The following is a 26199-nucleotide window of genomic DNA, read 5'->3' as shown; positions in this document are numbered from 1 at the left end:
TGTGCAAAGCATCCAGTCCCAATGAAAGTGAACAGCATGCCGATGTTATACAAAGCAATCATATAACATATCGCAACTGATAGTTCTAAACATTCAGGCAATCAACATAATGACGGTATCAGTGGGCACATCGTAATATTTGAAGATAAAAAATGATAACACATGTCAGCAGTCTGGGAAGTAATACACAGCATCTTGACAATGAACAAAAAGAAGAAGAAGAAGAATAGTTTATTAAAGTGTCACTATTTAAACAACCAACCATTTTGGCTTTCGAGACAAAATACGCATCACACCCCCATAGAAGTACCACGAACACACACATCCGCAAATTCAGTCACTAACCCACCCACATATATTACGTTACACACACCACACGACACTACACCACACCACGGGATTCCATACTCGGTATTGACCCATGACATATCCTTCTTCATGTCAGGGAATGGTATTTTGGATGGTGGTCAACGGACCCGTGTTGCCGTGGGGAAAGCTGCTGTACTGTCCAGCTTCTTCATGTATGTCTCATGTGCGAGCCTCTTCGCCATCTGCAGTTCCGTCGACTCGCAGTTCTTTGGTCGTACTGTAAAAAATCTTTATGCCGTCTTCGTCATAGTTGCTTTCCTCGGAGGGCATCAACTGAGCTATCTTTAATGCGTTCTCGTACCTCTGTTTCTTCTGGACGGGAAGGTTGCGATGGCGTATCCCGAGGACTCGGTTACGACTGTTCTGAAGAAAAACAACTTTATTTACAATTGCATTTCAAATTTATAATGCATATGCATGTATATCCATGTATATGCTCATGAGCAATAGAGGAAAATGTGTGAAAATCAAATTCAAATATATTCCGATAACCCTTAAGCAACGTGTCAGTATTATAGCTTGATGTATTGGAACAACACTATTTGTGAATGCCAGGTGCTACTGGAAGTGTTGGGTAAGCTTACCCTTTTTGAAGATTCACTCGACATCAAACGGATTACATCACACCCTGAGTAAACAATCTCTTTTAACCCTTAATTAGTTAATTAATCTAGTTAACCTGCAGTATATTGTATCACTTAGTATTGCCTTAACGAGGAGTAATCTCTTGTCAGTTGAGTGATCAAATAATGTCTGGAGAAAGGGATCAGCCTTACTCACAATAAATTAACATTTCACACTGCAACAGAAGAGATTATCGATCATTATGCCTTTATAAGAAAGTGAGAAAGATAAAGATTGAATGATATATAACAGGCCGTGCCTGCATTATATAGCCTGCAAGAATCGTCACTGTAAACTAATAGAGGATTAATTTCAATTTTACAGAATATTCAACTGCTAAGTATATGATAAAGTGTTGAAGTAGCATTAGATATGTTTGAGATTACAGTTTTCAATTAACTGTATAATGTACCTTGCTGTCTTTGAGAGAGTGTCTGTAGAGCTGGCTTTGTCTAATTGGTATTCAGTCCCTGGGACACAAATATTGTTTACTAGCATTGTTTTGTGATATATTTCCGTACTATATTTTATACTATATTTTATAGTACTTGTTGTTTTAATATTGTTAACAACAGAGAGAACGAAGATTTTTTTTTGAAAAACCGCAACAGCATGCATATGTTCTAGCAAAAGGAAACTTGATAAATATTCATTTTGCTTAATTTCTACTTTGGAAAACTTATTTGGAGCTCTGAAAGCTTGACGCTGTATAATTTGGGATGCGCATGGTTGGATGCAAACCAAATGTTTAATTCGCGCAAATTAAGACACCAGCGGCGGTATAGGAGCATATATCTAATGTAATTCAATACAGAATAATACATCAAGATGACAGTTTCAATGTTAAGATTAAGTATATCTAAAGATATGGAAATTAAATCTTGATAACTGTTTTTAATCTTTGATCTTTTGGGAAAATAATAGTGGAACTGGTTGAGTGACTGACGTATTACTTCATTAAAAGTGCCAGATACGTGATTTACATCATTAAAATTTAAAGTGATACAATTATAAGTGAGGATTGTGATTTATTTAGGAACGAAGTCAGTATTTGGGGATTTAACTTGCGCTTTCCGACATTATGCGTATTTCGCACACGATTAAGAAAATAATGTAATTCATTTATTTATACGAAGTACAAATGCATCAATCCTAAATCGCCCGACTTGTTGAACGTTACTTCGTGAATACACAAATTGCATAACACATTCCCTGAGGACAAACCCAAATGCCCCGTCCCTTTGTGACAGGTGTTAATTAGAGAATGTATTGCCACCACATTATGTCCCAGCACTTTTATGACATGTAATGAACTTAGTCAGTCCCTGGGTCTGTAACAACAACATTGGTCTTATAAAATCAAAGTAGCATAAATGTTACGTAATTCGTATTCAGAAATTGACTGAAAAAATATAACATGAATATACTTGCCCTTTTGGGGATAATATAATATTGGTAAAATATACTTAAAAGTACATGATTAAAGAATTTCAGAATCAACTGTTTCTTGTATTTATGACCGACTTCACACAAACTGAATAATTAAACATATGTTTATATAGCTATAATTACATGCATGACACCTACATTATCATGAAATAATAATGTTGGTCATGTTTGTTAATTTTTACATTTCGTTGTTATTGGTATCCTGAGGATGTTGTAATTAATTTTTATACACGTGTTCAGATCTTATTTGACGTAAAATACATGAAAAACGATTGTTCAACAGTTTGGTGCGGTCGATGGAAAGGTGTTCAATTACTAAGAAAAGCTATTTAAATGTTTAATATTTAATACGTGTCTTAAAATATGAATTAATTCTTAAGTAATAACATTAGTGCAAATTCACCCGAACGTAGGATCTGGTATCATGGCTTAACTGTATATAAGTCACACTGTCCAAGTTTAATAATCCTCTAAATCAGATGACTATTCCAATTATTAATGGTATCAGGTAGGAATAACTTGGCAAAGCATTCTGTTCTACAACATATAGCCTGTATATTGGTTCGATTTCTATAAATGTAATTACTAACAGCAAAGATGTTTTCCATCTTGTAAAAAGGTGTAATGGCTGTGTTAGTTTCTCTATAAATTTTCTCGTTGCCTGTACCCCTTTTCGCCCCACAAATAGTCCGTTTAGTCCGTATTGAGTGAGTGAGTTAAAATTTAACGTCTCATCGGCATTATTTCAGCGTCCGGAATGAATCTTAGTGTAAACATTCTAGGATTAATTCTTGTTCTTGGTACAATGATCCCAAATATGGGCATTATATGCTTGTTCATAACTTCTAACGATTTATGTGAAAGGAGTTATTTAACTGAGTGAGTGAGTATGGTTCACGGCGGTGGACACCAGAAAGGTATCTAAGACTTCTAAGGCAATTAATCATAGGGATTTCCTTTTTAACTCCTCAATATCAGAATCTGACTGAAATATTATTCCCAAAGTCATAAATATTAATTCCTTTAATTTTAAGATTAGGTTTTGCACTTGGGAAGACTTTAATTTAACGTGAAATAGAAAGTTTCTGTTTTCTCTGGATTCAATTTTACTTACTTTCATCCATTTGGTAATTTTCTCCAAATCAGCATTAATATTTTACGCAGTAGTATTTGGAATTGTCCATTTGGGGAATTGTCTGGACCCCACCGCAAACACAGTAAACAGAAATTCCAATGTGAATAATATGTACAATAGTTTGTTGGCTCGACATGCAAGACTCCATAATTTTAGTTATAATGTAAAAGTCATAGTAATATCAAATTATATTTAAAACAATTCATTAATGTATTTGACATGGGAGACGAAGCGACACACATTGTATTTTATAATAATGCACAATTTTGAATGCTTTAAACCTGTTGCATTGAACAAATACTGGATTTGATGTTGTCATATAGTGACAATGTGTCTAGTCTTCCAAATGTTCTATTGCGAACACATATAGTGTGAGCGCTCATGATCGCCATATCTATGAATGGATGAAAATATCATCATTAATAAACTCACCTGAGCTCACTGTGTGTTCTGAAGACAAATCGGTGTTAGGCATCCTGCACGGCTTCGTTCACGTTCACCCTCAAATGTACCATAGAAATTTGCGATTGTGCGTGTTCAATGTTCGAATGCATCATTGCTTGCTTGCTTGCTTGCTTGCTTGCTTGCTTGCTTGCTTGCTTGCTTGCTTGCTTGCTTGCTTGCTTGCTTGCTTGCTTGCTTGCTTGCTTGCTTACTTACTTACTTTGGAGATTTAACGTGCGCTTTCCGACTGATGCGTATTTCGCACACGGGCCCGGCCAGGCCATTTAATGTGTTTCCGAAAGGGGCGAAGGTGGCCTGTGCAACCCTAAGAGGGGGCTTTGGGGGTTGCTTATATATAATTTGGGAATTTTGAGATTTGGAATAGATGCCGATGGGGTTGGGGAGGAGAACTAAGGGAGCTGGGTATGGTGGATGTTTGTTTATTTATGTGATTTTGATTTGGTAGGTTATTATGTTTTTAGATGCGTTTTATTAGTTCCGTTTTGATTAAGAATACGCCTAAGGCCTTGAAATTTTCTAGTTTATTTTGTGGGTTTAGTATTGCTTCTAGAGTGAGGGCCTTGTTTAGATTGAGGGTGGTTTGTAATGCGGAAAATTTGTAAATTCATGGATTTTTTATCTATTATTTTGCAATGATCGTGACAATCGCTAAAAGGCTACTCTCTCTTAGTGGTTATTCTAGTTTAGACAGCGACAGCCTCTCGTTATACAACCAGTGCTCTTCTAACCCAGATTTATTTAAGACAGCGTCAGTCATTCGCTATACAAACAGTGTTTTTTTCTTACTTACTTACTTACTTACTTTGGAGATTTAACGTGCGCTTTCCGACTGACGCGTATTTCGCACACGGCTGTGTTTTTTTTTTCTAACCCCGATTTAGTTATAAGGCAGTGGCAGCCTTTCCCCTTACAAACAGTGCTTTTCTAACCCCGACCTAGTTAAAACAGCGGCAGCCTTTCGTTATACAAACAGTGTTTTTCTAACCCCGACCTAGTTAAAACAGCGGCAGCCTTTTGTTATACAAACAATGCTTTTCTAACCCCGACCTAGTTAAAACAGCGGCAGCCTTTCGTTATACAAACAGTGCTTTTCTAACCCCGACCTAGTTAAAACAGCGGCAGCCTTTTGTTATACAAACAGTGCTTTTTCAAACCGCGATCTAATTAAGACAGCGGTATTATTTACATTATCTGTTACTAAAATCTGCACAAATGTTCTATTTCTTATGTAAACTGCTGTCAACATAAAGAAATACAAATTATTTCATAACACTCCAAATATAGTTGCCATAATGAAAATAGTATTAACGCATTTTTGTCACGTGCAAAAATACTGTTCGGTAACATTAGTAATATTTTCAAACCCAAGACTACCTCTTACGTTCTCAAAAAAATCAATGAAGAAGTGGTAAAATATATCCATATATACACAATTGTATAGTTTTGGATATACCAACTATACAAAATTGTATATTTTGGAAATACTAATACTATACAGTACTATACATTGGAATTTTCCCTTGTGATTAAGCAGTCCTCTCTGTCTAACTTTTATCCTTTATATTAGTCTCTACCCTCGTGTTTAGCAATCCCAAGGGTAGCCCTTGATATGCAACTAACCACACTTCTGGAAGACACGGGCGTCATGAAAATGTGTACAAACGCAGTTGTGAAAAGAGGGCGCACCTATCCCGTGGCGCACGTATTCTGTGGACGATCCCAATATGATTAGCAGGTAGATTGGCAACACTGCGACCTGACAACCACTAACACGATACTGTCACAGGTGACAACGCCATTACCAGCCTACATACCAGCATAATTACACGGCTTACCCACAACCACCACAACAATCACGACAAACTGGTCCGTGCAACTCATTCAAACACATTCTTGTGATAACGTAGGTCTTTTCATCTCTGTGGTGTGTACCAGAAGGGGTCCGACTGTTTTCAACATACCACCATGGCCGGTGTTGTGATCAGGCGTCTGGTTGGCCGGTCTGAAGTGAAATATCTCGCTGGCCTCGCTGAACAAGAAGGATGGACCAAGACACTCCCCTATCTGCTAAAATGTTACGACATCAACCCCTCGGATTGGTGGGTGGCAGAAAGGAGTGACGGCAGGATCGTTGGTGAGTTAAAGCTACCTCAATGATTAAGTGAGCATTGGTGGTACCTTTGTGTACTATTAGTTTTAATAATCAATAATCAGGTGGGTTAATCTGGTGGCTGACGGTCTGAATTCAGTACTGCACATGGGTAAAATATGTGGAGACCATTTCTGGTGCCCTCTCCCGCGATATTACTCGTATATTCTTATCACTCATTCAATTATAACATAGTTCAATTTGTAATCACACATATTATAGCAGTGTTTTCGTAGCCTTGATCCGCTTAATGTGCAGCGATATTAAGCTATTGTTAATGTTACTGTAATGCATGAAATGAATGTTCTATGCAAAGTAGTCACAGAGTCTAGTACACGTTAAAATGAGACGCACATCATACGCTTCCAAGTGTTTTTTTGTGTGTAGAACGGAGACGTTTAATACACATTTAAGAATGCTCAGTAATGTGCATTTAATCATTACGGTGCAGTTATTGTCAGGTATGTAAAAATGTAAAACCCAAAAGATAATTTAGTTTTTTGTTGTTTTTATTCCACAAATAACCAACTTCAATGGGTTTATTGAAATGTGGCTTCAACAAACAGCTTGCTCATCAATTCAATTGAAAGTTGTCATTATACAGCTATAGGGAATATCGTAGGTGCATGGAGTGGCTTAATTACCTTCACGGAGTATTGTGCTCATGACAGTTACTGTATTTCCACTTATTGTAATCACATTATATTCATGTTACAAGACAGACATCCGCATCTAAGTTACTGTTACTGTTTATTGTGCAGGGTTACGTACCTTAATCATACCCGGATTTGCTATTACTATGGGTTTGACAATGTCGTTCTAGTTGGATACACCAGAGTGCAAAAACTCTTCAACCGGTGTCCTCCCACTTTAAGCTGAAACAACCACCATAATTATACTCTTCCAAAAAAGTAGGGGATCGTGAAATATAAATGTTTTTTACCAAGTATTAGAACAAAGATTAGCGTAGACGACAAACATGCAAGAACGTTATGACTTTGAAAGTTAACACCAAACATCCAACATACTGACGCCCTTTTTTGTCCCACTTGCAGTGCGTGTGCGTGTATCCCGTGCTCACCGTGCACGAATCATCATTAATGCTCACCTCCAGCAGCAAAACATCCATACAATGTTATGTAAAAGCAGTGAGCCTAAACTCACTCCCCCATTGAACATGTCTGGGACATGATAGGGAGACGTGTGCGTCAACGCCATAGGCCGTTGGCCACATTAGCTGAACTTGGCTAGGCGCTGGGAGAGGAGTGGGACAGACTACCTCAAATCGCCATTGGGAGACTCAAACGCCGTATACCTCGTCGTCCAGTGAATGAATGTTTAACAAATCATGGTATTGTTACGCACTACTGATCCAAAAATGGCAATTTCCCAACCTACCCTTATCGTCCTTCAAGATCGTTGGTGGTCATAACATCTACTGTCAAACTGCACTACCAGTTGCAATATGTTCCACAATTCGTTCATTATTTTCATTCAACTATTACTAGAAACTAATATCCCTTATAATTGTGGACATTTTAGGTTCTTCCCTAGTATCCCCTACTATTTTGTAAAAGAACGAATATGTAAAATGTGTGAGTGAATGATGTTGCTAAGGTAGTAATTTGCTTTACAGAGTTGCGCCACTTAGAAGTGCCAGAAACCTATGATCGCAGGTTTGAATCCAAGATTTTGCTCTGTTTATGTTTCTAAGTTTGTAAGGATCATACACACCTGCTTAGGTTTCACCAAATAGTGGTAATCGGCTAACATCCTCCCACAGTAACTAAACTGACGCCACATGATATCATTGTTATCCTGTCCGGGGGCACGGGTGGCCCAGTCGTCTAAGGCGCCGCGATTCGCTGTGCAGAGTTCCGTCCCTTAGGCACGCCAGAAGCCTATGATTGTTGGTTTGAATCCCGGTTCGCCCCGATTATGTTCTAGTCTGTCAGCACCATACCCGTGCTCGTGGGTTTCACCGAAGTGGTAAACGTCTGAGACCTGCATCACTTCGGGCTTTCCTCCCACATTAAGCTGACACGCCGCGATACGACTGGAATACTGTTAAAAGCGGCGTTAAACCCAACTCACTCACTCACTGTTATCCTGTCCAAAGAGGCGATAAACTTGCTCACTCACATACATGAACTCACACAATTCTGAATTCGGTTTTTTTTTCACGTTTAGGTTGCAGCAAAATGTTCACCCTGGATGACAACACAACCTGTCAGGGTGGAATGTATGTTGTCGATAAGCAACACAGAGGTCACGGGATTGGAATGAAACTGCAAAGTGCAGCATTAGCAGGGGTACAAGATAAAAATGCCTTTATCACCGCACTTAAGCCTGAGCTTAATCTAACAACATTCAAGCCATTACATGACATTCACAGTTTGTATTTGAAGAAAACCAACCAAAAGCTTCCATCATTACCGGGGACTGGTTTTCGCATACTTCCGTTGGCTGACGTCCTTCTGGAACGGTTAGAGAAATACGATGCACGGATACATCCGGTAAAGAGAACTACTATGTTTCACAGATTCATAATTGCAGACGCAACCTTTGTCTTCGTGGCACTGGCATGTGATTCTGGAGACGTAATCGGTTATGGCGCCCTGAAAAGAGCCAATAAAGTTTGGGAGTTCTGCCCAACGTATGCAGATACTGACGACGTAGGGCACGAACTTATCAGAACGATGCTTGACAAAGTACCCGTTGGAAACACAATTGAAGTGAATCCCTTCGCTGAGAACCAGAAGGCGATTGACTTATACAAGGAAATTGGATTTTCAATCCAATATACTACTGCGTTGATGTACTCAAAGAAACCGCTGACTATTCCAATCAAAAAGGTTTATTCTACAGCAGGATCCGATTACTCGCCAATGTAAATAATCTTAATTCAGATGATTACCATAAACGTCAAATAAAAACTAAATCGTTACAATGTTGATGCATGAAATATTTAATGGACTAATATACAAACTCGGATTATAAAAGCTGAAAAAATAATAATAATATTATTCAAAATATTGAATGAATTGCCCTTCTTTACCTTCTACTGTTTGACGTTTGATTTTCACATTACCGAGGAGCCGTGAAGATCTGGGGTAGAAAAGGTCTTCAGCAACCCATGCTTGCCGTAAAAGACTAACGGGATCAGGTGGTCAGTCTCGCTGACTTGGTTGATGCATGTCATCGATCCCAATTTCGTGGATCGATGCTCATGATATTAATCAGACTCGATTATTAACAGACCGGCGTTAGACAACAAACAAACAAATCATATTACCGAGATTATGACACAATTACGTATTAAATACCAAAAACAACATTTTAAAACGTTTTCGGTGATCGCAACTTTCTCCTCAGTCTTTTACGAATGCTTTATTACTATCATTAAATGGAAACATCCAAATAGTTCATTTATACGAGATAAGGTAAAATGCAGACGTGGATATATGGTAGTTTGAAATCAAGGTTTGAAATCAGGCACGAAATGATTTACACATCTGTTCGTGAAGCATAGGACATCCTTAAACCCAATTCAGTCAACTCTTTTACCCTGATAGTCTCACCTTCTCCTTGTAGATCTGGCAATACATAGGAGGTCTATCATATGAACTTTCTGAACAGCTAATCATCGACCAGGCCCCAAATTCTCCGTACGAGCGAACTAAGCATTCAGAGCAGCATATCCGAAGAACGTAAACGAACGAAAAATACGCTGCAATTTTTTTGAGGCGGCTTCAAGCAGTATTTACTGTCACACACTTGAAGCGACGTTCAAGGCCTCCGTGTTAAGAAAGATGTAATTTGATTGGTATAAAAAACCATACACTCCCTTCAATTTTATTTAGGCTGTCACAGTTCGCTCAGGGTACATAAGACGGGACTCCTATGAAGGGTGTGCCATCAGACAAAGAAAAGGTATCTGATTTCAGTGTGATTGTCCTATGACCGTATGGAAAACCCAAATGAATCATTAATATCACTTTATTGGTTTAAATAAAAATAAGACTGTATTTCAATTCTTATTTGTTTACAAAGTTTAATCTTGATGTTACACAACAGGCTGCTTGAATTACTTTACGTTATGCAAGGATATAATTATTTTGTAGTTGTAAGCGTAACATCTAAAACATATATTACATTGATTGAAATAAATAGCTTTTTAAGGTGCGAGAATGCATTTACATGTGTTTGCACATTCGAATATAATGGGCATTTGTGGCCGTTTATTATACATATACTGATATATACCTGCTTGGGGAAAAGGACAATATATGTTCTTCTGTTATCGTTATGTCTATAGTAATATTGATGTGTCTTGTCGTATTCAAATGAAACAAATAAGACACTGCTAAGACATAAAAGGGTTCTTTTCGGGATACGACACGCTTCTAATTGGTTCCAGTGTTAAACTTTGTGTGTGAAATTACGTTTGTGTCGCTTTGTCAACTACACATCAATTTCAAGAAAACTGACTTGAACCTCGTGGAACTTGAAAACGGAACAATATACATAAGTGATTGAGAGGTAAGTCAAATTCTTTTACCTCAGTGAAGGTTCGTTAACACGAATCCACTATGTGCATATATTGTTTCAGATGGAATATCTTGATGGTTCAAGCAGATTCTTTTTTGCAATGCGGCCTTTTGTCGGATAAATCTAAAATTATTAGCATTACCGTTGATGGTCCCAATTGCTTTGACCGTATTGCATATGGTTGAATCTTTCCATCTATTATAAATTTCAAAAGGTAAGTCTCTTCTATTTTCATTATCATTTACCTTTCTGATGTCTTTGCAACAGGATTATCACTAGGAATCATATATTACTGCATACTTGTATTTGAATTTTTGTCTTTTTCAGAACAAGACTTAAACTCCGTGTTGCTAGAGTACATGCGCGGTCGATGACATAAGTCCTGCAGTTCTAAATACAAGTTGCGTTGACCGTTGTGGTATGAAGTTTACGTGTAATTTCTGAACAGTAGATTAGGTTGTCTAAAGTTAAGGCATAACAATTTGTTAATGCATAATTGCTACGTTTACTTCTCCTCTATACACTATTACGATGAATAGTCACAATTCGTGTGTGGGTTTGTGCGTGCATGTGCGTGTGTGGTCAGATACGCGACAGCTAAATCGTAGTCAAAAGAGAGCAGCTAAGTCGAATCTGCGTGATATTATTACAACGAACGTTTTACAAGAAAGAAAAATCTGAAAAATGCAAGGCGGATATTGCTGCAATTAATGAATGATTAATAATATAGTATCAGTCTTTAAGCTTTTTATTTGTAACCAATGCACACAATAAATATGACGGTATGCTCAAATGCATTGTGACATTGTGAAATACTGTGCAAAGTACCGTCAGGTATTTTCCAGTGAAATGAATGGTCAGTCCAACGATGCAGTCTTGACTTATTTTGAACATATTAATGGTGATAAATATTAAACTGAAGGTTCCTTTTGACTATTAAGATTGTAACAAATGGTGGAGCTTTATTGTTGGGAGAAACATTTCTCAAAGAGTTAATTTCTTTCATGAATACTAATGGTACATAACACAATATGTTTAACAATATCATACGCTACTTTCCAAACGTATTTTGAAATTCTACTAATTTTGACATATAATGCTGAAAGTTAAGGTTTAAAATATCCATTACATATTTTTCAAACGTTTCATTGGCGTTTCTAGATATATATCTGATAATGCCATACATAGTGAGTGTGGCACGTGGTATCTGTGGGATATATATTTCATATAGCGACAAAACCCTTTCCATATCCAATAGAAATCGCTGCATAAAGCCAAGTCAATTGTTCATCTGAAAAGAACCACGAGAACGTATGGTACAAGTCAAAAAGGGAATTTCATAGGGCATCATTTTAGTCACTGATGCGTCAAATTTGGAAATATCCTCCACCATATGTCTAGTAGTAGCATAAAACTTTGAAACCTTTACTGAGGCCTTAAATGGTATAACATTGGTCGAACAACTTCTGAGCAAGAGTCGTATGCCGCCCCTTGAAAGTTATGAAATGTAAACACCAAAAGCTGGAGTTGATGGAATATTGCTCGACATGGAGGGAAAGTTGACAATTGTCAATACAAAAGTTGAAGTCATCACTCTTGTGCTACAGTCTTTCAGAGAGTGTTTTGTTACTCTGAATCTTTATGCATGAGTCTAAGTATGAGGCGGTCTCACTGGTCTTTACTTAAAGCTCATGAGGGTAAATCAGTGGAAGGGAATTGCAATTGGCTATTTGATTGTTATTGAACGATATCAGATCATCTTTATACCTGAAGATTAAGCTAAACGTCTTGGCCAAATGTCCTTGATTTAACTTTGCCAATCCGAACAGAAATTCCGATCCATTTAAAGAAACAGATCCACAATAAGTGGAGTATAATTGGTGCCCATGGGGATGCCTACTTCTTGCCTGAATGTCTTACCCCCAAATTTTACGTAGATGTTATCAATGAGAAACCATAATAAAATGGATAAGATGTTCGTGTAATATATTGATGATGGAAATAAATAGATTTCCTCGTTATTTAATGCTAAAGGGTCTTGGCGCTGTTGGTAGAGCCACTTGAGTTTCACATTTTCGCACTTTGTCGTTCAGAACAGCATTTTGAATTATATGTCTATGGATTTCACAAGAACATGGAGACTTGGATAGTATGTCTTTTAAGGAAATATGGGATGATTTCAAAACTGGCATAGAGGTGTTGAACAATCTCCCTCATTAGAGAACTATTGAAGATGCTAATCACTGCTGAACCTGTTGTTTTATTTTATTTGCCGAATGTTGACCAGAACGATTTGATAAAGGGTTTATGGCATTTTATATGCTCAGCCCACAACTTAAGTGTTCGAATTGGAAATTAAATTACCGCAGAAAAAAGACAGATGTCCATAATTTATTTTATGGCCAGTAGCTTGCTTCTGCCAAAAATTTGACATGGTGGCTAATAAAGATGAATATATTTTTTTGGATGATTTATTTTGCGTATTCAGACTGCAGTACAAAACGAATACCTCAATCATCTCCACCCATCCAGACAATTATAAATGTTATTACAAGATAATATCTTTCAAAGTTACTGAAGAGGAATCTTCAATTACCATGTCATTTATGTCCATTATTATCATATTTTTATCATGTGCCATTTTTAATGTATTTGCGAAACAAAAACATGAGTTTTGAGTAAAGGAACATATTCTCGCCCATGGGCAGGCCCATGGGCGACAAAGTGTAAATATTCAGTTTTTGAACAATTCTTTTTTCATTTTTTCTTCCTTGGTATGTTCCCATGAAAACAGCATGTTTAATTTTGTAAATACCTTTGACCGAGACTGGGCAAAGACCGTAGAGTTTCTGGACCATTGGGTTTCCAGAATTAAAATGGGACGTTTTATATGCATTTGATGTATTGTAGGCCTTTGTCCCCACGTACTGTTATACAGAATCTGAATCTGAACGCATTTGTATGTGTATGCATATGTATGTGTAATACAGTAAGTCCACACACCATTGTACTTTACAAATTTGACGGTGTTTTCATATAGTCCTAACAATAAAAGAAGCAATGAGTTGTATACAAGTGACCATGGATCATTACTTGCTATTCATTTAAATCATTACATTACAGATTGCATTTAATTCTAAATAAGAACACTTTGTGAGCAAGAAAAGGTGCAAAATAGGGAATAGTCGCCCCAAGAATTATTTTTCCTGGTGCTGATTTGTGGAATAGAGCTGTCTAGATTGCTTTTATATAATTTAGGTTGATTTTGGTTTCATAAGATAACATATATTCCACAGTCATGGTTCAGAACTACCCGGTTACATCCAGAAGGGCAGGACTGGAGAGGAGAGTGTTAGGGTGATGGACACTGGTCTCAACCCACACTGCGAAGGTTAGTGTGCATAACTCGTTTATGTCATATTACAGTGTTTTTGTTTTTGTACAGAGTTATTCGATCGCCTCTTTTGCCAAACTATTGCCACAGCACATAACATTATTTAAACTCAATACTTAAGATCACAAACAGGGTATGCTCAATCATACAAGTGTCGCAAGATAAGACTCATTTTATTGTAACGTCCGATTCTCCCAAATCAAGACAGAAACACATTGTACATGACAATATTGTAAATCACACTTGCAAATTGGTAAGTCGACATCCGTTGATTTAATGCAATGATGGGGCAGCTCCGTGCAGTAGAAGCTAATTAATTTGTGTTTCCTTCTCTTTATGCACGATAGCCGCGTTATACTTGTCCGAGAAATTCCTTTCTTGAAGAAGGTTTGTGGGGAGATGGTAATTCTGAATATGTATTACTGCTACTAATTTCAAACCAAATGGTACATACGTAAAAAAAAATTAAGAAGTAATTTAGTTCAGCATTTTTGTCACTGTTTCAACAACCTGTCACTCCAAAAATGGAATTTGTCATGCAATACAATCTATATGCAACAGGTTTAAATAAACAGTAGGTTTATCTCGTCATTCTACCACGAATGTGGAAATTACACGATTCTGATTGGTTGATCAAATCACAATATCCACCTCAGACTGAAACAACCTATTTGACGACCGAATCACCGCCGAAGAACAAGCTAATTACAATAGATAAGTACTTTTTTCTCGCCATTGTATATGAGTATATGTACAATTATCGGTGCCAAAATGCAGAGTTGCTGTTACTAGATATTCATTATTCAAGTATGTAGACAATTTAGACTGAAAACACCATATATGTAGTAAAGAAATGGAAGAAACTTAGAGATTGTATTTCAAGTTTTAGGACCACAGAGAGCATGACATTTGGCGCTTTTCTTTTATTTGACTGACGTTTCGACGAGCGGTCTCACCTCATAAAAGCGGCGTTACCAATATATATTCTTAAAAACGTTTGGCTTCCAATCCAGCAAAATTCTTAAAGATGTTTTTGAACTGACCAAAATCTTTTGGCGTTTTGAAAATTGCATAAATGAAAAAACATATGTAACTCTGAAGTTGGGCATGCATTGGTATAAAAGAAAAGCGCCAAATGTCAAGCTAGAGGCATGCATGTGACTTTCTTTATAAACGTTGTACTAGATGAGACGGCATTCAGATAGATATTGGCGAGGTCAGCTGTCACCTGTTTTGGTGAAGTTATACAGTGATACATGCATATGTTTCTGGTGGTTTGGGGCATTAGGAATAGGTGGGGCGGCTTGTAACGTCATGCATAAGCCGTTTCTTGTTTTAACCCGTAGGCTGAGAAGCAAAACCTTCGATTTTAAGCATATATCGTTACTTGTAACATTGGTTCCCCCACGCATGCTATTAGCCAATGTTTATAATTTAAATCATTACATTGATTAACGCCGTGCGTCTGTAATTGTTGTATGGTGTCGAAACTGGTGATTGTGGTGTAAGGGTGCTTGCATGCTGATTCTACGCATATTTGCTGGACAGTTGCCTGTGAACGATGTATATAGTTATACTTATGTACATTGTCGCCACAACTCCTAAATTAGCATCGGGGCACTCCTCATTCAGCAAGGAGATACCCAACGCATGTCTAAGAGATGCGCTTTTCTGGAAACGACACGTTTCCAATCGGTTCGAGTGTGAAACTTTGTGTCTGATGTTACGTATGTGTCAATCTGTCAACTACAGGACAACCGACCGCATTTGTCACATCAACTTCAAAAAAGCTTATGACGTCCACTCAGTTGTACTTGAAAAGGGAACAACATACATACGTGATAGAAAGGTAAGTCCAATGCCTTGCCACATGTATCATATGTTTCCTAATTTTACCCGTATCTATTCATCTTCTCCATCGACTTAAACCTCCATGATTAAAGGTTTAACTGGTGAATATTTTCTTCTTCCTACCTATTGATAATTCCTAACTGAGAACATTGAAACTAGTAACCACTTATTGCTACATTGTTGTATTTGACACTCTTTTAGAACAAGACTTCAACTCCATGTAGATGGGGGACATGCAAGGTTAATGAAATATGTGCTGTTGTACAAAGGACAAACAAGTTGTGTTTACCGTTTGGTGAGTAGTTACATGGAGAATTTAAGGTTTTTCTTTTCAAATAGTACGCTCACTTTCCCATTCGATTTAACGCGGTCAAATCTAATAACCCGTTCACGTGCGCCTCTATACATATATATATATATATATATATATATGTATAGAGACGGTGTGTGTATGTGTATATGTGTGTATATGTGCATACGTGTGTAGAAATACATACGTGAGTATACTCATGTGTGTATATTTATACCAGGAGCAAATTTGCATCATGTCTGGAGCAAGTGCAAATGTTAATGTAAATTTGCACTGTGTGTGTATATGTTTCAATGTGAACGTTTATGTCAACGTAAGAGGATGATCTAATTAATATCTTTTGCCAAATTAAATCAAACACATGTTGCTTCACGCAAACATTTTCGGTGAAGTAACTCTCTTCTCATTCAACTTTGATTGGAAAACAACCTGTTTCGTGTGGAACAGACGAATGTGTGTGCCTCACAATTTACATACTTTATTTACACACCTAAAATGTTTTTCATGTGAAGAATCTGTTACCTTTACAAGTCACACTCTTTGCTTTTGTCCGACTGCTGGATTAATGTCACTCTAAGAAGGTGTGAACGTGATGGGCGATTTCAAACATATTGTATTTGCCTGAATTACGCGATTGAATGTTGCATGCGTTTCACAATACGAACATGTTTTAAATTGTTCTTACTCGTTTTACTGATCATATCCGCGACATCCGAAGTTAACCGGAGTATAAAAGTCGTGTCTGTTCATGGAAGACAAGAGCACATTGTACAATTAAGAACAACTTCAGAACAACAAACGTTAAACAAAATAAAATCTTTTATTTCGATGTTATTCTGTCGGTGGCTTCATTAGGAATATACCAGAGCGTCTGCAACCACCAAAAGTTATACTTACGTGTCATTTTATAAAAATGGAAGACCCAAAATATATTAAAGCAGAAAAACCCGCTTCATAGTGGTATATTGCTGTTTGTATATTATGATTAAAGATTAAATTGTCGTTAGATGTACACCTTGGCGTGAGCAGATCGCCTTCTTCATCAGATTTGTTTTAATTTGTTGTTCAACTTCCACAATCATGTCACTGCTTCAGAACAGTTTGTGATTTCAATGTGAAAATGTGATTGTATTTTGCTCCAAAATAATTCTTTCATAAAATACCCTTACTTGTTCCATGCACCACGTGTGTCACATATCAATTGTACGTGTGGGAGTGATGATATTTTACATGTCAGAAATTGCATGGTAACAATATATAAATTATTTAAAATCATTTGCTCTCCAGATGTATGAGGAATATCTATCCCATTTGATGTCATGAATCATGTCCAGGTCACCGTCAAGGAATATTATGTTGTTTTGTACCAGTTAAATGAGTATTTACTTGTGGGACTAACGGGATCGGATGGTCAGGCTCGCTGACTTGTGCTGATGCATGTCATTGTATCCCAATTGCGTGGATTAATACTCATGATGACAAGCCTGTTGATGTGGGTTTTTGTGTGGTAATTCTAGGCACATGTCCTTCCAATAAAGGATACAAGTTTGACAATGACACTTCCCTGTGTTACAAGATTTTTACATCTTACAATCGTACAGATGCAACCAAGGACTGTGACAACGATTCTGGGCGCCTTATCATCCTGAACACCTCGGACAAGCACAAGCGTATTGTGCGTGAACTCCTTGAGAACTATGGTAAGAGAAATAGCAACATACGTTGTAGCACCTACTTCTTACTGGAAGTCTTCATGTTATCGCGAGTCAGTATTAGTACTACAACTTTGACATCATCATAGACGTTTCTCTTTAGCCTTGGAGCAGCTTCCCAACAAGGAACCAGGATGCTCAAAACTTTAATAATACGTTAGCTATGGCGCAGAGGTCTAAGACACAGTAATCCATTGTACAAAGTTGTCTCTCTTGCCTACCCGGGTACACTGATCCCCAGATTGGTCGGCCCAATACCACCAGTGCTGAGGCCTAAATCACACTCACTGACACGTCGTCTACGCCGTGATGTAACTGAAATAATGTTAAAAGTTGAGTTGACACCAAGTCACTGATGCCATCAGTTAGTCACACACTACATGTTGTTTGATCATATCTGTATTTAGGTGATTTGAAATTGGATAAATTAGTGCCTCAGCTTCTATAAATTAATGTTTCATCGGAAAGTCAGCTTTCAGACATTGAAATAAAAATGCCAGTAATTCGCTCAAACAAAACATTCTTTGGTTTCAGGCGGACCTAGGTATTACTTCCAAGTTGGAGGGAAGAAAGAGGCATCTGGAGATTGGGTGTGGTTAAACGGGAATGTCATAGATTCTACAGGTCCCCACTGGTTTCCTGGGAACCCTAACGGAGATGGCATCTGCATGGATCTGATGATTAAGAACTCCATTGATGGGTTGAATGATTACAGTTGCCGCAGCCCAATATCCTTCATTTGTGAAATACTAATTTGAATTGTTCACATGGCATCCGGCCACTTTCATCATCATCGATGTTAAAAAGTAACAGTATACACAAAACAGTCAAATGTTGCATATTTTTAAAGCCAAGAAATGAATATTGGAAAGGACAATTGGCTGTTGCTTTGGTAAATGGCGACCTTATTGAAATTTCTTCATCTTAGTTGTGTTAAATCCCACAATCTGATGAAACAGTTGCAGAGTAATTTGAGCACTATTTGGAACGCAAAGAAATTGATGTACCCAATTGACTGAAGTTCACATTAAGTATATTAAAGGTTCAAAATGATGCCCGTTTGTCTATTTCTTCAAGAGCAAGAAGCAGCCTTTAACAGGGAACCCACTGGCTAGAGGTGGGACGTGTATGAGTAACGCCACAAAACTGCTTCAACTGAAAAACTAATCGATACCATATGCACGCCTAATCAACGTTTCCTTAATTGTGATACTGAAACGTTTTATGAAGATCCAAAATCATAAAAGGTTATATTGATTGTACAGAAAGTATTTACATTTTCCTATATTTTATTATAGTACTCTCTGTATTACAGCGCATTACTTATTTTGGGAGAATGGCTCTTTCACTAGCACTTGACGGCGAGAAGTGTGAATTTGGGGGAGGCATGTCGCAGATCGTAGATGTTTTCAAGTTTGATGGAATGCATGGACATAGTGTTCATAAACCGAGAACCCTAATCGGGTCGAATCTGTTCTTCGAATCAACAACCAACAAATTTCGGTAGCTGTAAAGAACGAGAATTCTTCAAAATAGTATGTGTTTTGTACACACTCGGGAAGTTCGGATTCTGTATGGTACATATTACAAATATGAATGGTGACTTGTGACTTGTCCTATCAGTGTTTTAGGAATTCACATTTGCACTTAAATTCATGAACACTAACATTCCAACATTCACTCTTCATCGAATATTTAATGTAAAGTATTGAATGTTAGAACTTGAAGATACTTATCCCCTCCCTCCTTTGTACCATACTATAAATGATTAGTTGTTAACTAATCAGATCAAGAACTTTAAATAAACCGGGACTATATCCGTTACTCCAAAACCTTTATAAACATGTTTCTATATCAGACGTTAACACATATGTTAAATTTCATTTTCTGAACAGATAAAGTGTGTCAGCCCGTGCGAATTCCTGGACAGAAAGGACCTCAAGTATTGAAACTCCTTTCCTGAGAGTTTAACCACTCGACGGTTTTGTAACATAAAAAAAACAGTATGTCCCTATTATATTCTTTTGTGCAGCCAAATGATCATTAAAACATTGCACTGACGTTTCGTTAATATCTAATTCAGTATTGAGACATAAGTGTAAACTTCCTTCCCGTTACGTTACAATGTAGTCATTGATATTAACATTATTTGGAACAAAAGAACATCTTAATACTGTCCTGGCCATGAGCTGATCACATGACCGAGGAGATGTGATGACTGATTCGTCTGTACAAGATCGGACAGATATACTTGAGTTGCGTTGTTGAATGCTTTGAACATTAACTAGTATTTTATAATTGACTCTTTAACCTTCATTAGACATAACACTAGAAATTGAAAGACATACGGGAGCACTAAATGTAGCCGACCTCTTAAAACGATTAGTTTTCAATAACCTCCCACATAAATGTTATTGATGCAACATTTATTTGTCTTGGCATTTACAACAAAATGGGATTTTGTGTGCAAACAAACAAAGATCATACCAGTCCGGGGATGAAATATGTTTATATAAAATAGAACGGTGCCTAACCAAAGGGAAAGGAAAGTATTATATAAATCACCACAGATAAAAAATGCGTAATTTCCATCTCCCCTTTCCCGCAAGCGTGTCAGATTGGTGTGGGGGGATGTGGTGCAGGTGTTAGACGTGTATCACTTTGCCGAAACCCACGACCTCAAGTATGGTACTGACGAACCCAGAAACAAAAGTCGAGGCGAATCTGATATTCGAAACCACGGTCAATGGTTTCTGGCATGCCTAAACGACGCATCTCAGCAAATAAAGTCCCGTTAGTGGAAAACATTTCTAAATTTCACGCATCAGTGACAAAAATTATGTCCGATGCCATTCCCTTTTTTGACTTGTACCATATATTCCTGTGTTTTTTAAGGTGAGCAGTTGAATTTGCTTTGGGCCATCCTTGCCACTTGCGAGTAAAGAAGCATCTGTCATCCTACAATGAAAGCAAACGGGGCATATTCCACAAAGCGACCTTAGGGTTACGGATGTCAAAAGTCCATGTTACTGTACTGGAATTAGATATGCTCCCAGAAATGTACAGCGTTTTAGCCCTGAAGCGTAATTCCTCGGGCACTTAAAAGTTGAATCTGTTCCTTTCGCATCAAGGAGGAATACTCATATTAGCTTTCGGAGGTTAGAAGCCACAACTGAGATGATTACACACTTTCTACAATCGTCGCCTGAGACGCCTTTTCTCACCCAACATGACACCCACTGAGGCCCAGTTCGCTGAGTCAAAGAGTAACTGCATTGGGGAGAAAAAGGGAAGGTCCCTCTTAACCTTAACCTATCTGGACCTGCAGTTACAGGCAGGTCTACGTCAGCAGCAAGGACACCCAACCATTTGAAACGAAATTTGGTGGGTGAGTGAGTGTGTATGGTTTTAGGCCGCTTTTAGCAATATTCCAGCAATATCATGGCGGGGGACACCAGAAATGGGCTTCACACATTGTACCCGGGTCTTCGGCGTGACGAGAGAACGCTTTAACCACGAGGCTAGCCGACAGCCCAGAAATTTGGTTGGAATATTGAAACTAGCTCCTTCCGTCCATCACGTCTCGTTTCTGAAGCATAGCTATTAAACCGTTGAAAATGTCTGGGAGAAACTTTCTAGACACAGCAGGTATGTCGTGAACTGGGCTCTCTTTTGATGGAGGAATTTTTATATTGTTTTTACGTAGATTCAAATGAAGAAGGATATACAAAAACATATATTTACTTTGTTTTATATTATATAACGGCGTTGGGTAGCGATGGCGTTGTCTTCTTGTTTCACTTAACGAAGAGCTCATTAAATCCTTAACTGACATGGGGGCACGGTTGGCCGCGTCGTCTAAGGCGCCGCGATTTCCTGTGCAGAGTTGCGTCCCTTGGGCACGCCAGAAATCTATGATTGTGGGTTCGAATCCCGGTTCGCCAAGATTATGTTTCTAGGTTTGTCAACACCATACCCGTGCTCGTTGGTTTCACTGAAGTGGTAAACGTCTGAAACCTGCATCACTTCGGGCTTTCCTCCCACATTAAGCTGACACGCCGCGATATAACTGGAATACTGTTAAAAGCGGCGTTAAACCCAACTCTCTCACATACACACACTTAACTGACATAATTATTACATCCACACAGTTATTTTTGAATTTTTGAATGTTAACTGCTGGTACGGGAGTCTTTTCAAAATAAATCTAAACTACATACAATTTGAAATACAGCAAGCAAAATCTGAGGTACCAAATTTCAACACATCGGCGAAATTTATGAGCAACAAATTGTCAAAAAGGCGCGTAAAGATACTAAATGACAGCAGTCATATGCTTTATTCCGCATATCAGTTGTTACCTTCTGGTTGCCGTCTGCGCATGTCGATGCTGAAAACAGACTGGACTTAGAAATCATTCATACCAGCCAGTAATCTTTTACATGATTATCTGTTTAATACGATTATAGAGTTGCGTCCCTTGGGCACGCCAGAAATCTATGATTGTGGGTTCGAATCCCGGTTCGCCAAGATTATGTTTCTAGGTTTGTCAACACCATACCCGTGCTCGTTGGTTTCACTGAAGTGGTAAACGTCTGAAACCTGCATCACTTCGGGCTTTCCTCCCACATTAAGCTGACACGCCGCGATATAACTGGAATACTGTTAAAAGCGGCGTTAAACCCAACTCTCTCACATACACACACTTAACTGACATAATTATTACATCCACACAGTTATTTTTGAATATTTAATCAGAATATTGTCTGCTTGTGCAAAAACTATCTGACAAGTCTGTTAATTCAACAACGATTAAATGGACAGAAGTCTTTCTTGTAAACATACCACAGTTTGTGACTGTAAATGATATCAAATCATCTGTGACCTCTACGGGTGTCCCTGCAAATAAGAAGACACAAATTCTGCATATTGTTATTGATAATGAAAATGTTCATTTGGTTGAAAAATATATGTATCTTTGTACCATTATTGATTCGACCCTCTCTTGGACTGCTAACACAAAGCATATTTATGAAAAAGGCCAAAAGCGGTTGTATGAATCTTGATAATACAATAATTTATCTGATTTATAGAACATTTATTCAAAACATGTTAGATTGTAATGTTAACTGCTGGTACGGGAGTCTTTTCAAAATAAATCTAAACTACATACAATTTGAAATACAGCAAGCAAAATCTGAGGTACCAAATTTCAACACATCGGCGAAATTTATGAGCAACAAATTGTCAAAAAGGCGCGTAAAGATACTAAATGACAGCAGTCATATGCTTTATTCCGCATATCAGTTGTTACCTTCTGGTTGCCGTCTGCGCATGTCGATGCTGAAAACAGACTGGACTTAGAAATCATTCATACCAGCCAGTAATCTTTTACATGATTATCTGTTTAATACGATTATACATATACTTTTAAATACTATTCCTTGTCGTCACTATGCTAGTGTTCAATTCTCTATATGTTTTACCTTTGGTTATATTAGTAAGTGTCTTACTTTCTAATGTTTATATTTTAATACAATATATTTTCTCTTTTTTCATATGTTAGTGCTAATCATCTGTGCAATATGAATTTCCCTTGTGATAATAAAGTCTTATCCTATCTTCTCTTATCTTATTGTGTACCTTTGTTTTGAACACATGACATTTAAAATACCTTCAAGTGCCTCATTAGCTTGATCTACAAATTTCTTAAGGATCACATTAAGTATCATCTACATATAAAGAATTGAGTAAGGATTATGTTTTGCGCAGTATATTTCGGTTACCTTCAGAGTCATAAACGGTATTTCGTGTTAGACAAAGAATACACAATCATGCCGGCAGACGCCCTTAAGTGCATAGTTATGTGTGAGGTGCTCACTATTGTACATGTTCCAGTCTCCCAAACTTGCAAGTGAACCAAATGCGATACAGCGCATGTATGATTAGTACCGAATCACAATAATAATATTGTTTGTCCCAGTAAAACAATAAACTAAGGCTAGTCAAAGATCAAGTGGTTGTTTTAAGTCAAAACGTGTACGCATATAATATGAGATACATTGTTTTGTCAGTGATCAATACTCTCAAACAAAGTAGGGATATTCGAAAATAACACGTTTTTACAGAAATACAAAGTGGTATCGACTGAAGGTAATGGGTGGATAAGAAACAGGAAGTACTACGTGTAACATGACAATCAATAAAACTTCTTGGTTGTGTATTGTGAACGTGTAAACAACGACAGGCGTGTTTGAAAATAATGAACCTTTGAGATGACTTCATCAATAATTGTTCATGCTCCAACGATTGATCAAACCTTCGTTTATACGGCGTGGCCCTAAGCTATCCCCCAATGACAACTGGGGGAGTCTTGTCAGCTCCTCTTGCAGCGCCTGCTCCAGTTCTGCTGAGGTCGCTGGTGGTCTTTGATGTCGGCGTACTCGTGTGCCGATTATGTCCTAGACTTACTTGATATGGGAACGGTCAGGACTCATGACAGGCCATTGCATTCTGGTGATGTTTTGATGCTGGAGGTAGTCGTGCATGATGAACACGAGCGTCATCTTCATGAGAGACAAAACGTGGACCAGCATTGAGGGCAAACGGCACAACTATTGGCGCCAGTATGTTGTCTATGTCTTCCTGACCTGTGACACTTCCATGGACACTATGCAGTGACACGTCGCATGACGTTCGTTAAGACGCCTCCAGACACGTATACGTCTATCCAGAAAGTCCAGCGTGAATCTGGACTCGTCTGAAAACATTACGCGAGACGATTGGCGGTTCCAACAGTTCCTACGCTCTTGACACCATTGGCGTCTGGCTAGAATGTGTCGATGCGTTAAGGGTGGTACAATACGTGATCGCTGAACATGCAGCCGATTTCAAATCGTCCACCGAACATGCAGCCCAATTCAAATCGTCCGCCGAACATGCAGACGAATTCTAATCGTCCGCTGAACATGCAGACGAATTCAAATCGTCCACCGAACATGCAGACGAATTCTAATCGTCCGCCGAACATGCAGACGAATTCTAATCGTCCGCCGAACATGCAGACGAATTCTTATCGTCTGGTCAGTATCTAGAACCGTGGTGGCCTGACGCAAGTGAACAGCGATTTCTTAAAGCCTGCAGGTTTCTGATTAATCGATACTGGACATGTTGTGTCTGGTGAAATCTGTTCCAAAGTCTACAAATCAAACAGACTCGCTAAATTCTACCAGTTTGTAGCATGCCAATAGCCCTAAGGGGTCCATCGCATTCCAAATCGGACCACAAATACTGATTTAAAGCTTACATGTTTCTGTGAATAATGAAAATCAACACTTCTAATGGCTCAGACCTATTTGAAGACTTTTAACTGATGTGTCAAAATCAAGAATGACCTACCTACATGTACGTGCCCGGAGGAATTGCATAGTCCCCGCGCAATGTTTTGGGGGTGTTGGAACATTAGCTCTGGGTCCTTTCCATCTCTGGCAGTTATTTTTCAAAACCGATTTTGAGGACCGATCATAACATTTATATTTCATGATCACTTACGTTGTTTGCATATTGTATGAAGATGTGTTCACCATGGTGCAGAATATAGACGTAATATAGATACCTTCAACCACAACCACTGGCATCTGCTTGTCAACTATATGCAACAAACATTAGAGGGTTTTTAATATGATTTTGAAGCTGTGTGGTATGGGTAGATCACACACTGTATTGGTATCCATATTCCTTCTCGTATTTTGTTCCTTGAGTTTCGGAAGCATATAAAAGAATTATCTGTTTATTTTAAAAGTAGCGTGACCATGCGTTTATTTCACTGGATTTTCAACTGTAATTACTACCAACAAATATGTATCAGGATACAGGAGTCAGGAGTAAAATCGGTTTCCAGTGTATATGATCATTATATTTTACTTAAAACCCTGCTGTATCTTCATGCCATTGTTCTCTGACCAGGTTATAGCTCTTCCTGACATAAAATCCCCATGACGTTATGTCAAATCCCAGGAATTATATATCAGAAGGTAGTATATTCTCATTAATTGTTCCTGAAACAGGTCCCGCTGCTCTGATTCAAACCATTACACATGACACTCTTTTTTTCTCGGATCGAATTTGGGCATACTTAGAAGTGTTATGAGTCATGTTATGTTATGAGTGATGTGATGTTTTTGTTTAAAT

General features: G+C 38.0%; 2 protein-coding genes across 2 annotated transcripts; both read left to right on the top strand.

The window, feature by feature from the left end:
- Positions 1–6007: 6007 nt before the first annotated feature.
- On the top strand, positions 6008–9085 carry LOC139452160 (uncharacterized). Its single transcript, XM_071233508.1, has 2 exons — positions 6008–6176; positions 8382–9085. The coding sequence occupies exons 1-2, from the start codon at positions 6008–6010 to the stop codon at positions 9083–9085; spliced, it is 873 nt and encodes a 290-aa protein (XP_071089609.1).
- Positions 9086–15697: 6612 nt separating this feature from the next.
- Positions 15698–18968, top strand: LOC139453408 (uncharacterized). Its single transcript, XM_071235092.1, has 4 exons — positions 15698–15985; positions 16189–16282; positions 17899–17997; positions 18544–18968. Exons 1-4 carry the CDS (start codon positions 15698–15700, stop codon positions 18765–18767), a joined length of 705 nt encoding a protein of 234 aa, XP_071091193.1. The 3' UTR covers positions 18768–18968.
- Positions 18969–26199: the final 7231 nt, after the last annotated feature.

This window comes from Haliotis cracherodii, unplaced genomic scaffold (genome assembly GCF_022045235.1).
Source record: "Haliotis cracherodii isolate W230 unplaced genomic scaffold, xgHalCrac1.p SCAF_9, whole genome shotgun sequence".
Taxonomy (NCBI): Eukaryota; Metazoa; Mollusca; class Gastropoda; order Lepetellida; family Haliotidae; genus Haliotis; species Haliotis cracherodii.
Note: the sequence above shows the minus strand (reverse complement) of the source record. Positions and strands in the feature narration are given on the sequence as shown.